The sequence below is a fragment of the Nannobrachium achirus genome (assembly GCF_963921795.1).
Source record: "Nannobrachium achirus genome assembly, chromosome: 12".
In the NCBI taxonomy this organism is placed as follows: domain Eukaryota; kingdom Metazoa; phylum Chordata; class Actinopteri; order Myctophiformes; family Myctophidae; genus Nannobrachium; species Nannobrachium achirus.
In genome coordinates this window covers 32124457-32139673 of record NC_137832.1, presented here as the reverse complement: position 1 = coordinate 32139673, position 15217 = coordinate 32124457, and the positions used below count along the sequence as shown (strand labels likewise).

General features: G+C 42.5%; 1 protein-coding gene across 1 annotated transcript in view; it reads right to left on the bottom strand.

The window, feature by feature from the left end:
* The window catches only part of bmpr1ba (bone morphogenetic protein receptor, type IBa), a gene marked incomplete at its 5' end in the record, with an annotated part of 46818 nt that overhangs the window by 7062 nt on the left and 24539 nt on the right, over positions 1-15217 (bottom strand). The window contains 4 exons of the mRNA XM_080738125.1: positions 442-523; positions 1922-2015; positions 2976-3075; positions 3714-3873. Coding sequence (XP_080594251.1) covers positions 442-523; positions 1922-2015; positions 2976-3075; positions 3714-3873 — 436 coding nt within the window. The remainder of the gene's footprint in view (positions 1-441; positions 524-1921; positions 2016-2975; positions 3076-3713; positions 3874-15217) is intronic.

Sequence of the window (15217 nt, the reverse complement as noted above, 5' to 3'; positions counted from 1 at the left end):
CTTGTCAGAATTAATTAATTACATGCATTAACTTTTGGGAAATGTAGACTCTGACCCTATTTTGGTCAATTATTTCCAAATGTGTCAAGAAGAAGTATATAGGGCTTAAAAGTGGTTGAGACATTATCCCCATCTCAGTTTTTTGTTTTAAAAATCTGTTCATGATATTTCATCAAGATATATTCATAATAAGAAGTTGGACACATGTCTGTGTTTGTCTATGAGCTTGCATGTGTACTGTGTGCGTGCATACATGCGTGTATGGCATGCTACACTCGCTTGTGCGTGTGGTGGGTGTGTGTGTGTGTGTGTGTGTGTGTGTGTGTGTGTGTGTGTGTGTGTGTGTGTGTGTGTGTGTGTGTGTGTGCGTGCGTGCGTGCGTGCGTGCGTGCGTGCATGCGTGCGTGCGTGCGTGTGTGTGTGCACGTTTGCTGTCGTTACCTCAAGTAGCAAAAGACGATAATAAGAACCAGTATGATGCTGCAAACGGTCACTGAGATCAACAAGGCCATATAGTGGATGTCTGGAGAGAGATGGAGGGAGAGAGAACAGGGAAACGGACCAATGTTAAAGGGCAGAATAAAAAAAGAGAGAGAAAAGGAAAGTGAGAACACAACCTGCCTTCCCGAGAATTAAAGGGCAGAATAAAAAAGAAAGAGAAAAGGATAGTGGGAACACCACCTGCCTTCCCGAGGATGAAATACGGAAAGAGAGAAAGAGAAACCCTCCGAAGAAATCAGTCAACACTACAACACGCTTGAAAAGTAAAGTAAATCAAGTACAAATCATATTTCACTCATCAATTTTTCATTTTCTGCTGGCACGCAGCCCCGTCCCGCAAGAGCCCAGTCTGAAGTGAGAGGAAGCCGAAGGCTTAGACAATGAATTCCCTTCCTGATCCTCTCTGATAGGGTTTCAGATTGATGACTCTGCCTTCGCTGCGCACTGGGAGTTCTGATTTCCCTGGGAATCTAGGCTTACTGTCTCTCACACATTACGCGCGCACGCACGCACACGCACGCACGCACGCACGTATGTGCAATGCAGATATTCGCACAGACACATCTACACACAAACACGTAAACACAGACTACATGCACACACCTGCCCAATACACATACAGATGTGCCGTTTCAACTATTCCGTTTCTTTCCCTGTTTTGCTTTTCAAATTTGTATGGAGAACAGAGCTTATTTTTGCAGAAACTAGCAAAAATAGCTGATCTACGATCAACATGTTCTGCAAATCCCCTGAAAATCGACTGTCTTGCCAATGGCAGGGCGTGTGAAGTTTTGAAATGGCACATCTGTATAGCCACATACTAATCACAACCTTTGTATTCGTCCTCTGGGTTGAGTCTATGTGCACCAGTGACCAGAAGAGGATAGAATCCAGAGACTTTTCACACACATACCTCTGATGGGGGAAATGTATCATTACGGGTCACTTTTTACACTCTCAGAATTAAACGAATACCCTGGGTGTTACTGTGTAGTTTCATGACAGCCTACAATCATCTCTCCCTCTCTAATATACAGTATATCGTCGTTGTCGGGTGGAAACCTTGTACGTCCAAAACCGTTTGTTTTGTATTTATCATTTTTAAAATGATTTAAACTAGTGAAAACAGCCGATCTACAAGCACACAACGCCTCGCACCGCGAGGCATTGTGTGCTTGTAGATCTGCTGTTTTCACTACTTTTTGTGGGACGGCCTTGTCTGATGAAGCAGTGCTTTACTTCGCAAAAAAACGTACACATTTGAACCTTGGAGATACGAGGTTTCTGCCCGACAGTGATGATATGGCGACACCGTATTTCATTGTATTCTCTTTCTTGTGTTATATGTACAGTATTAGAGAAGTAGCATGATAAGGGCGAGAAAGGATGGGTGAGAAGGTGAAAAGACAGACAGACTTACTGGGTGTTTTGATGGGGGGCAGGGTGGGGTACAGGTCTCTGTTACAGTAGTCCTGCTCTCTACAGCACTGCAGCGATCTCCTCTGATGAATGTCCTGCAACACAGACACGAAAAACTAGACTTTTAAATATCAGCCTTTTAATACCAGCCTTTCTGTTTCATAATTACATGATGAACGCTCTCTCACGAGTTCTTGTCCAAATGCATTTGACAAACTTCACTGTGAAGGTCTCACGGTAGGAACAAAACAAACTGTAGGAAGTAATTGCACCATAAAATCCAGAGTGTAAAAATCACACCCAGTGTGTTATGTCACGTGAGCAGTGCTATTTATGAGTTCATTTCATTAAGTGTCCCGCAAAGCTTGGCCAATGTGACTCTGACGGTCTGACCATACGAACAGACAGATACCAATTGACCAATGACAGTCCGGACAGACACGGAACAAACAGACAGAGCCAATTATGTAGGAGAGGTTAGCACTGCTCAAAAATGGATGCTTTGCTTGATACATCAAGTTAAAGTAAGTGATTTCCAATGTAGGTGTACTGCTGAACAGGGGTGTTGCACCACATTCTGGGCCCTGGGTACAAGGATTCACTGCGGGCCCCCCATGAATGTTCTTTGGGAAGGCATTATTTTGTGCTTTAACTATTGAATAACAGCGCTGCGAGCTTGTAGATCTGCTATTTTTGAAAAATCTTGAAAATGTGTGCATATTTCAAATCCTTCTACATGTTTCCATGTCAGTGGTGCTCAAACTTTTTCATATGAAGGACCCCCAAAATGATATGTATTTGGTCACGGACCCCCATCTCAAAATATTTCGTTCCAGGGACCACCCAGAAGCAAAATGTAAAAAAATACTATTATGATTTGAACACATTTTCACTATCTACAAGCTCGCAGCACGGCACTCGGTGCCGCGCTGTGAGCTTGTATATCTGCTATTTTTCAATAGCTAAAGTACAAAATAATTAAGGCCCCTCCACCTTGGGCTCTAGTAACTCAGTCGCACTTTTCCCCCCCTGCTGCTGAATGTGATTGCACTCACCCTACATTGAAACTCAGAGCCTTCCACCCCCAGGCAGCCTGCCGTCAGCACCGGTACCCCTCCCTCATCGTCCACCATGGAGAAACAGTAGCCATTGGTGCTGGAGATGAGATAAATCATCAACATCATCATCATCATCATCATCATCATCACTCTTGTTAAAATCAACATCATCCTTAATAATTATCCCTTTGAGACCATGGAACACATCTGTGTCGCATTAGATTTGAACGGCTTTAACCATTATTTTATGCTTTAGCTATTAAAACATAGCAGATATACAAGCTCACAGCTTGTAGATCTGATAAAGCTTGTAGATCTGATAAAGCTTGTAGATCTGATAATTTTGTGCAAGTCTTTGAATATTTTGACCCGATTCTATAATGTCTTCTAAATCCTTCTTCTAAACCAGTGGTTCTCAAACTTTTTCATGTTAAAGACACCCACAATTACATGTATTTGGACACGGACCCCCATCTCAAAATATGTTGTTCCAGGGACCCCCCCCCCCCCCCCCCCCAGTAGCAAATATTTGAATTGAAAATGTTTGCTTTAAATAATATATATTAAAAAATTAGCAAAACAAATCATGTTTAAAAAAAATAGCAGATCTACATGCTCGCAGCGCTGCACTCGGTGCCGCGCTGTGAGCTTGTATATCTGCTATTTTGTGATAGCTAAAGCATAAAATGATGGTTAAAGTGGTTCCAGGTCTTAATGGTAACGTTTGAGTGTTACCTGCATGTGTTGTTGAACTCCTCAGGGCAGTGGTGGGAGCAGTGACACCACAGCAGTCTCTGGGAGTTCAAAACAGGAGCCGTACTCCCGCCAGTCTCCTTCCCGCTCTCTGCTGCCGCCCTGCTGGATGCTCTCAACAGCATGTTGTCCAATGTGTTTGCTATATGACCAAGACAACGAGAGACAAGAGAGGAGATTCCATGTCAAATGCAGTACAAGCAGAACATATAGTTACTACTGGAAAATAACTTTATTCATTATTAATTAAGCCTTTTCATAAAGTCTTGATGAATTGAATACACAGGATGGAAACAAGCCCTCAGGGCTTTTTGTGTTATCCTTTTAGCATTATTACTTGAGCCAGCAGAGCGAGCAAGTACTGCGTTCGGCTGCGTATGTATGTCAGTCTCCTTCTTTGTTTAAGCCCGAATCAGGGACCAGCATTTCTGGCAATGTCATCATTAACAGCCAATGAGGGACCAGCATTCCTGGTGATGCCAGTGGTGATGCCAGTGTGCACACCTCATAACATACAAGCATGAAGATCTGTTATTTGTGCTATTTGGGAGGTGAAAAGATTTTTTTTAAAGGTCCCTACAAAATGTATGAAAAAACCCAACAACAATTACAGTAAAAATGTGTCCAAGATAAAGACATACATTATGGGGGGGGGGGGGGGGGGGGGGGGGGTCTTTGAAGGACACTATAGCAAAGTTTAAAATTCATTGCAGATCCTTCCCTTCTTCTACAAATGATACAGTGCATCCAAGAACTGGAACAAATCCATTCCAGTATTCTCTAGTTATCCGATTTCAAAAGAGCACCTGTTTGTCACTCGAGGAAAGGAGAGAAAGGAGAAAAAAAAGGACGACGGAAGTGTCTTTCATTCATGGCTTTTGAGATATTATTCATTCTGGCACGATCATTGAGACCAGATGCTTCACAGCTGCAAGTTAAGATGGTCCAAAATAAGCTTTACTTTCCATGAATATACTATACAGTACCATACAGTACACAGTTCTCTTTCTATTGCTCCATTTTATTCAATATTTCAGGTGACGTTTTGAAAATGCCATGTAAAAGCAGAACAATATATATATATTTCATTTATTTTTATGTCATATAGGATCTCTCCAGGCCCCAAATAATGTCAGGTTTTGTGACCCTTCCGTAGTGTATGTAAATATCCGTAGATATCAAAACTGTAATAAGTGTGATAAATAGGCAAAGTCTTGAATACAATTTGACAATGCATAGTCCATTCAAAAGTGGGCTAAGGGCTGGTACTGTAGGAAAGCCATATGGGCTTGATCCTATGCCAAAGGCCCTCATGAAGTGAAAGTTGCACTTGAACTTTCAAATACAACACTGGTGAACAGTCTCAAATACTGTAGTTGGATACACATGATGCTAATGAACTTCTCTATTTTAAAAACACCATGAATGCCTACACAAAAAACACACAATAACATTTGTGATCTCACTCACTAAGGCCCATTTTGTTGAGCACCATGTCACACACAGATAGCAGATCTACAAGCTCACAATGCATCGCAGCACGGTAGTCAACAAGGCTTAAAAGACTTAAAAGACGTCTTGAAAGCAGATGAAAGAAGAAGATGAAGAGATAGCCTCAGAGATAAAAGCCTGATCGCCTCGTTCACGCAAACCAAACAAACGTGGGATTTCTTTAGCTCTAAGATCAGAGTTCAGAAACAAGGCACTGAGACATGAAGATTTGGCTTCTTTAAAAAGGACAGGATGCAGATTTTCAGAGTGGTTGTGTTCTGTCAATCAACAGCTGGAGGAGAGGCCATCTCTGCTCTTTCATCTGTGCTCAGCTGTCTGTCACAAAACATCAAAGCACATCCTCTGGCTTAAATGGGGGAACTCTATAACTCTCTCTATCTGCACCACGCACACGCGCGCACACACACACACACACACACACACACACACACACACACACACACACACACACACACACACACACACACACACACACACACACACACACACACACACACACACACACACACACACACACACACACACACACACACACACACACACACAGTCTGTTGTTCTGTTCCCCCTGACCATATTTCTTTATTTATATTTTCACCGTGGGCAGTCTGGGCACACTACACTAAACACTACACTAATTAAGTACGCACAAAAAACGATAATCACTTGAAGTGCATGGTGGTTGGTGATAATGAGCTGCTGATGAGGCTATGAAAGTCGCTACGTTTACCCGCAAATTTCAACAGCTCTGAGCATATCACAGTGATCGAGTTATACCCACAGAGCTATGGGAGCCCTATTCTGGCGGCGCCTTCATAGGGCTCCCATAGCTCTGGGGGCCCTTCTCCGCCGCCTTTGGCGGCGGCGAAAAGAAATCGGGTAATTGCGGATATAAAGTCGCCTAAAACGGGTACTTTCCTATATTATATCATATTAAATCGGGTATTTCGCGGATATAAAGTCGGCTAAAACGGGTATTTCCTATATTAAATCATATTTTTCCTTTCACAATATTAATTCGGGCTTCACATTGGCTATGTTGACAACTCCAGGCAGTCTTTTCTGTTCATATTAACTCACCATTATTGCTCAGCCTCCAGTTCCCAATTCCTCCATCTGATGATCTGAGCTCTGAGCCATCCAGCCAAAAGGTCCCGTTCTGGTAGCATAAAGTCGGCTAAAATGGGTATTTTTCTTTCTCAAAACAAGGCGGGTCGGGTTCATATTTATTTACTAAAAAAAACAATGTCACGGGCACAGGCTACAGTCTTGCTCACAAGACAGCGTTGTTTGGTTGTTTGTTGCTGTCCGAGTGTCCGCCTTCCTTTGCCGTCCGGGCCGTGGCTAGAACAGACACTCGACGCAGTGGTTCCTAGCTTATGGGGAAAGAAAGCCTGGTAGGCGAGGTTAGGGGAAAGGTAGGAAGTAGGAACCATTGCAGCGAGTGTGTTATAACCCGGACGGTAAAGGAAGACTCACACCCCACATTAAATGCGCCTGATTTATAATAATAAAATTAATAGTAGGATTAAACGGTGTGATGTCATTGTTTAGTCTTACTGTCTAACATGTTTATTTAGTATATCTAGTTAACATAAATTCTTCCAATGGAACATAAAAAAAAAGAAAACGAAAAAAAAAAAAAATACACACTTAGAAAAAAAGAGACCCCAAAGGGGGTTGTTGACTATGGGGTCCCAGACTTTAACTATGGGAGCTAAGCCCCTACTGGCTCCCACATAACTCGAACTCTGGCATATCAACTCTCTCTCTCTCTCGTATCTTGTGTGTGTGTGTGTGTGTGTGTGTGTGTGTGTGTGTGTGTGTGTGTGTGTGTGTGTGTGTGTGTGTGTGTGTGTGTGTGTGTGTGTGTGTGTAAACCGTGCAATGATGATATTTGACATTTTCTTTGTTTACTATTTGTTATGCCCATGAATTGAATACCAAGGACCTCCGACGTAAACAAGACCGTAAAAGGACTTATTTGGGGTGTTCCTTTTAGGCAGGGTGTTTAACTGTACTTGTACTGTACTACATTTTTGTCTAATAAAATATTCAATCAATCAATCAAAACGTTACACTAGCAGCGAGAGTGTTATTGTACACTCACAGGTCAATTTCTACACACTCTGAACACTAGTGTGAGCAGTGAATATTATTCTATGTTGTTCAGTCAGTGTTAAAACTGACCTATTCCTGTATATTGTCGTTGTCGGGTGAAAACCTTGTATGTCCAAAACCGTTCGTTTTGCATTTATCATTTTAGAAATGATTTAAACAAGTGAAAACAGCCGATCTACACACAACACATCGCGGTGCGAGGCGTTGTGTGCTTGCAGATCTGCTGTTTTCACTACTTTTGTGATACAGCCTTGTATGATGAAGCAGAGCTTAACTTTGCGAAAGAACATACAAACTTGGAGATACGAGATTTCCACCCCACAACGACGATATACAGTATTTAGAATTACCAAAAAATGGTATCTCCCCTTACAGCGCAAAAGCGAGTCAACTTCACATATGATACACTTAAAGAGTCGCTATCAATGCGCCGGTCGCACAAACTGGTGTTGTGTGTAGACAGCACACTGTGAGAGCGCGAGAGCGGGGCTTAAAGAGGTCACATCAACAATTGACCGATTTGACAGAAAGGGAGCGAGGACGAGAGAGAGAGGGGGAGAAGAAAGGCGGATTAACAAATGAGAAGTGACAGAGCTGCAGGAACGGGTGGGCAGTTTAGTAGGAACTAGAGGGGGCTGAGTAGAGGCCACTGGCCTTTTCCACACCCCCCTCCCCCCAGCTAGTGCTCACTCCATCCCACTCCCCAATGCTCCCTCACTCTGTCCCAGGCACGTGCACACATAGACATCAAAGAGGGCTTGAGCCCCTGCCCTTTTATCCGTCCGTAAAAAGTGCCCTCTCCAGACCATGAATGCAGTTTTTACTACGGTGAAAGAAACGCAAATGCCCTCTTTCCATGCCATACCGGAAGGCAGCATTGAAGAGAATTGCCTTGTCCAAACTCTTCTGAACTTGAATGCAGCGTCTTATGTTGAAAGAATGTACCTATCTGTGTAGAAATACATGCCATACACCACATCTCCAGTATTGAATTGATTATGGTTAGTTTAGTGTGGTATGAAGTACCGAAAATAGCCGACTGCGACGCGTTGTGAGCTTGGAGGTCTGCTATTTACGATATTTTCACCAAAAAGGCCCTTTGAGAAATGTCATCCCCTGCCTCTCTAACATTCTCTGCACGTCCCTGCTCTGTCCCACTCACTGTGTGTGTGTTACATTAAGGGGTGATAATTACATTTTAAAATAAGAATGGTACTGTTAATTTACAACAATGAATAACTTAAAGGTCTGCTATCACATGCCAAATCCCCAGAGAACTTGTAATATTCAATGAAATGACAGATGACATAAAATGTACAAAAGCAATTACTTCATTAAATAAACAGTATACGCCTTCTGCTTCATCTTGTACAAGTGACTTTATAGCAAAGTGAGAGGACACCGCTAGTAGTTTTTGAGCGGTGGTCACAACGCTCCTATACGTGGCCGTGTGTGTGGGTCTGTCTGTCTGTCTGTCTCCGTCCGTCCGTCCGTGTAGCCTAAACTTCGGCGCGTAACTAGTGCCGCACCATTTACGCCACTCGCGCAATATATCAAAATGTGCGGCTCGGCCGGGAATGGTGTTCTATTACCTTTCGTTCCGATCCGCCTTACCATGCCGACGTAATCGGCAAAAAACGACGCTTAATTGTCCCCATTGACTTATAATGGGACAATGCAAGAAATCATTTTCAAGTATTTTTCTCTCGTAAACCATAGGAGCTACAGTTTCAAACCTCGGAGAGGAGATTCATAATGATTTTAAGAATGAATCGAAAAATAATTACATCACTCGGCCTCATGGTGGCGCTATAACGGCCCACTTTACGTTTTGCCCCGTAACTCTTGAACCGTAGATCGGAAAATTAAAATTCTTTTTTCCCTGGATTCCTTGGGTCAAGACGCATCTCCCCATATAGGCCACGCCCATTTGCGCCAGGATAGATTTTCCGCCATCTTGAATTTTCTCCAAAACACACTTTTTGCTCCTTTTCCTACATATTTTCTTCAAATGTCACAAAAATCGGTACACATGATCTATGAGGTGGGTAAACCACCGCTCAGTTCACACGGGTGTGATTTTTAAGTAGTGTAGAAGTTACATTTAGAACTGGCAACGCATTACTCTAGAGGGACAGGTGACAGTCAGCTACATTCAGCGTCATGGAAGTGACTCAGGTTTTACATTGGACAACACTGGTCCTGCCCCCTCCTACAGACCAATAAGAAACTCGGACAGATAGGAGGCTTTCCAGACTAGCGAGTGAGAAAGAAAGATCTGTCGAACGTAGCGAAGCAGTCTGGATCCCAGGCTAAATGTTGCCAGTGCAACGAGTGGCTTGTATGTCTTTAACTATCAACTGTAGGCCTATGTATTTTTTATGAAATATCATAACATCTTATTAGGCTTAGCTTGGTCCCAGTGTCGTTTTCTTGCGGAAGGGGAAAATAATGTCACACTGTCAGTTAAAGAGTGAATAGTGAAACTATGCCAAAGACTGATAGGTTTCTGCAGGACCCTGGCCGTATCTATCCAGTGCTGTGTCACAGAACAAGCCACAGCATTTACATCTCATGCCCAGCGGTGGAAAGTTGATGCGAGAGCCAAGGCGGGTTTAACTGAGTGTCTCTGATGGAAACTGGCAGGGTGGCAGCAACATTACACATCCATTTGTGGCTAGAACACACACCATGAACCAGCTGACCGCCACAGCCCACCACAGCAATGATTTCCACTGAAAACACCCATGTTATGTTACAGATAAGGCTTGGCACTGCATGAAAAGAGCAGTTGGTGGAGACCAAGGGCCAAACAGAAAGTTGTTCAGAGAGTACTTTACTATTTCCAATACTTTTACTTCCATTCCGCTACATTTCGGATCCAAATGTTGTACCTTTACTCCACTACAATTATTCAAATTTTTTAGTTACTAGTTACTTTGTAACCAGTAGTCCAGCGGACGCCCCAAAGTTGAGTTTTATTGTCACATCTTGTGTACAGGTACAGAGTAAAATCTTTTTTTGGAGGGTTGGCTTCCTTCCAACATACGTTACTTAATCATAGAATTTCTCATTTACAGACAGTGCATTCCATTTACACACAGTGCACATTATCTCATTGCATTTACGGGAAGCTGCTCGTAGGAGTATCCAAAGAATAAACAGTACAACAGCCTGTGGCTTTGATCTGTTTGATACCAGACAGACACTACTTATGAACAGAACACATTTCTATGAATACGTCCAGCACTTTGGATAAAATGGATATGGGAATGGGAACTGGTTCCAGCTGCAACCATGGGCTTTCCCATGAGCCTGAGCCATCTGGTAGAGAGAGTGAGAGGTGCCCAAGGTCAAATATTCTACGACAGAGAAAGGAGCAAGACTTTGACCCTGTATGTTTCTCGCTTGTTATCTTCAAGAAGATAAAAGGCATTTCCTGTTACAGATTTCTGGGGGAAACTTAGAAGATTATGATGTATTCAAGGATGAACACCGAATGCCACTAAGGATGTTTGTTTCATTTGAAATGATTATTGCAGCCCCAAATGTTCAATAGCACTTCTATTATACAAATGACTGGTTGGGTCAGCTTCACAGTCAAAACAAAAATAAAATGCACTTTTGTGGAACCGTACACCTCTTAGCAGTCCAGGCTTCATTACGTGTGTTCCTTGTACAGTAAACGTTAAAACTGGTCGATTTCATACAGATAGCCACACTTATTGTGTTCCATGCATGAACATAGATTGGAGAAAGAATACAAGCATCACCACCGCAGGAAGTTACTGTATATACCTGCACAACCACATCAATGTGCTTCTCATTCACTAGACAGATTGAAAGGAGAGCGTCTACTGTACATATGACACAGGAAGATGACGCATCCATGATATCATCTTCATGCGTCCATCATCTCCAAGATGCACGGTATTGTGGATGGCCTTTTGTCGTAGCTACTTTTAACAGATGGACGGGATAGCATCAGTGTGTAGAAATATGCTATCTATTAAACAAAATAATAAGTATCTAATAACGGTGTGGCTCTCATGTGGATCATGGACGTCTATGACGGCAGTGACATTATCTTGTTGTATTTATGGGAAGCAGTACAATAGCCTGTCACTTTGATCTTTTTGATACCAGACAGACACTACTTATGATCAGAACACATTTCTATGAATACGTCCAGCACTTAGGATGAAATGGATATGTCAACCTGTTCCAGCTGTAACCGTCAGCTTTCCTGTGTGGGCCTGAGCCATCTGGTAGAGGGAGTGAGAGGCGCCAAGGTCAAAATATTGTAATACAGAGAAAGGAGCAAGACTTTGACTCTGTATACCTCACTTGTTATCTTCAATAAAAGATCATCTGGTGTCAGAACTAGGTCAGTGAAATGTCAGTCATCTCTAGATTTGGGGAAAGTTTCAGGTTTTTAAAAAGACACATCAAAACAACGCTGGTCAGTATGCACAAGTTTGACACTGGTCACTCCAGTCGTAAGATTAGCCCTGGACAGACACTCAAAGGCACAAATGGGGTTTTCAACCAGGTTTTATGCGCATTTGGGATTGCGCAACGCCCTGATTGGAAACTGGAATAGAAGAATTCGTTTTTTGTAAAAATACAGTTTTATGCTTGAAGGAGGTAGATTTTGGGGCTTTGTCGATAAGACAATGTGCAATATGGAAGGAAACACTTTTGTATGCAGAACAAATTCTGACATTCTGAGCGTTTCGACGGGGATAGCATTAAATGAGTTAAGAGGTACTGCAGTGCCAGTGGACATTTTTTTCATAAAAAGTAGAACATGCACACCTGTTTATGCTCTGAAAATGGTTAAACGTGCAGGTACTTTCTCCACACTGTTCCACAGAATGTGTTAGGCGGTGGTGCACTCAAATGGACTACCAGGTACTAAGCTGTATGAGCTTTCACATGTCCCCTGTACGTAGGCTTTGTCATTAAGGAACCATGTTGTGGTCCACTGAGGGAGGTCTGATGGCAGGATATAGGGGCCACTGTCAACACCCAATTAACAACCCCGGGCCCCTCCAACCTCCAGAGCTAAAAGCCCTCCTTTCAACAGGCGCCGCTTTGTACAAACTCCACCAAGAAAAGAAAAGGAAAAAAAGGATAGATATTTAGATAAAGGGAGACGATAGATAGCGAGGAAGAGTGAGGGATAGAGAGAAAGAGTGTCCGATAGTGAGTGTGTGTGTGTGTGTGTGTGTGTGTGTGTGCGCGTGTGCGTGTGCGTGCGTGCGTGTGTGTGTGTGTGTGTGTGTGTGTGTGTTACGTCCAGGAGAGGCTGGAGAGGGACGGAGAAAGAGGAGAGAGAACAAGAGATAGACAGAGACAGACAGAGAAAGGGAGACCAAGAGAGAGAGAACGTCATTAGTTATCCTGGCCATGTCAAACAAGGCCTACCAGAAAATCCCTTTCACCGGCCCCTTGTAAACACTCCTTGCCTACCCCTTCTACTTAAGACGCACTCGTTTGACAACATCACTCCCTCCCGCCCTCCCCTTCTCTCCTCTAAGTAGCCGTTCATCTTCCCGCTGTTTGACAGTGCCGTCTGGACAGCGAGAGAAACATGGAGCGTGAAAGCTTTTCTTCTTCCTGATCTCGCTCTCCCTCTCTGCTCTTAATATATTTAGAACGGGTACACATTTTGTGTATCATTATTTTATGATTTAACTATTGAAAAATAGCAGATATACAAGCTCACAGCGCAGCACCGAGTGCCGCGCTGCGAGCTTGTAGATTTGCTAAAAATCTTGAAAATTAGAATTTTGACCCGATTCTGTCTTGAATCCTTCTAAGATTTTTTGAAAAACCATGTTTCTATTTCAGCAATCTGGCCAGCCATAGTCAAAGAAAGGGTCCTTTTCACTTAACTGGAGCTTAGTTATTCTGTTCTTGAGAGACTACTATGTCAGTGGTTCTCAAACCTTTTCATTTGAAGGACCCCCAAAATGATATTTATTTGGCCACGGACTCAAAATATTTAGTTCCAGGGACCCCCCAGAAGCAAAATTTGAGTTACAAACGTTCGCTTTGAAAATACATATATTCAACGATTTGCACACATTTTCACGACTTTTTCCAAAAATAGCAGATATACAAGCTCGCAGCGCGGCACTTGGTGCCTCGCTGTGAGCTTGTATATCTGCTATTTTTCACTGGTTAAAGCATTCAATAATTCTAGGCCTAAATGGGTTAATATGTTCTGCCCTCTCCATCTCTTCGCTCACTTCTCTCTCCCTCTCTCTGCTCTCAGTGTGTGGACTTATCTAAGCTGGTTCCCGTCAACATCGAGACAAACTGTCCCGTCCCACACACGCAGGAATGTTTTAATGAACTTCACTGTAATCTGCGGGCCATGGTCACACTACACACGTCTTCATCCTAAACATACTGGAATTCTAAACTGGTTATCCCTTTAGTTGCTGAACGGCAAATGTCTACTGGAATTCTAAACTGGTTACCGTATTCCTTTAGTTTCTGAACGGCGAATGTCTACTGACGCTATTGAACACGTCTTTACTAAAAACAGGGTTTTTAGTAAAGACCATTGCGCAAAGAGAACACCACTGAGATACTATAACAAGTATCATTTAATTCTGTATATATATATATATATATATATATATATATATATATATATATATATATATATGTGTGTGTGTGTGTGTGTGTTCTAATTTAAATGTTATTTAAGCTAGCAGGTCGATTAAGGACAGTTGCTTGTTTACAATGACAGTCAGGCAGGAAGCGAAAGGCCTCTTGAGGCCAAAGGGAATGGGATTATTGACTTTGCTATGGGACTTGCTTGGTGTTGGCTTTGTTCCAGCTTCCAGTATAGTCACAGAGTCCTGGCGACAGACAGAACTGGGACTCTACTGTGCACATATAGGTGCCTTGAGGGCAGGAAGAAGTTACGCATCGTTACTCCTCTACCTCCTACCTTTCAGAAGAGGCCCCGCTCCCCGGTTTCTTTCCCTTCTGTTTCTACGACTTTTTATAATGACTAGTCTCTTTCTTTTTCTTATAACTTACAGGTATTTCTTTAAACTCACAGTTACTGTAAACGAATGCTGATGATTTTACTGTGAGTTACGGTGTAAGACATGTGCCCTGCTCCTATTTGAATTCTATCACATCACTCAACTCTGTGTACAAATTGTGTGTTGTCCTAAGTATGTGTCTTTGTAATGTGCACGTAATTTTGTCAAAAGCAAATACAAATACTGAAAGAGAGAAATAATGTACGACCCCAATGTTATTTGGCAAAGGATAGATGCAATCTCTTGGATATCTAATGTATATTCATTGGATAAAAAAGAAACATTCATTTGTCCTCTTTCCAGTAGCCTCTCTACTCGGGTCCTATAGTATTGATTAAAACAAAAGAAAGAGCAACACATAGCATTGTCATCATCACATGGCTGACACACCCTGCTCCAATAATAGGGGAAAGAAACACCTTTTACACCGGTAGCGTAAGGTTTTGTTCAACAGCGTGAGTGTGACGATAATAAGAGGAGAGAAAATGACTCCAGTGGTTCTCAACCAGTGGGCCGGGTCCTCCTTGGGGGGTCCCCAGATGATTAACTTAATGTGCAACATTGTTTTCTCACTCAACAGTAAACAAACCAACATTAAGTTTAAGTGTATATAGAGGGTATCTGTACATTTCTAAAGTGACAATTTAAGGACTTTTTAACACCTCTAAAATGACAAACATTCTCTAATATTAGAGGCAGAATTGTGAGCATATAGATCTGCTATTTTCACAATAAAACCGTGTTATACAAGATGTAATGCCTCAACTCTTAGTGCTCGTCAGTGTG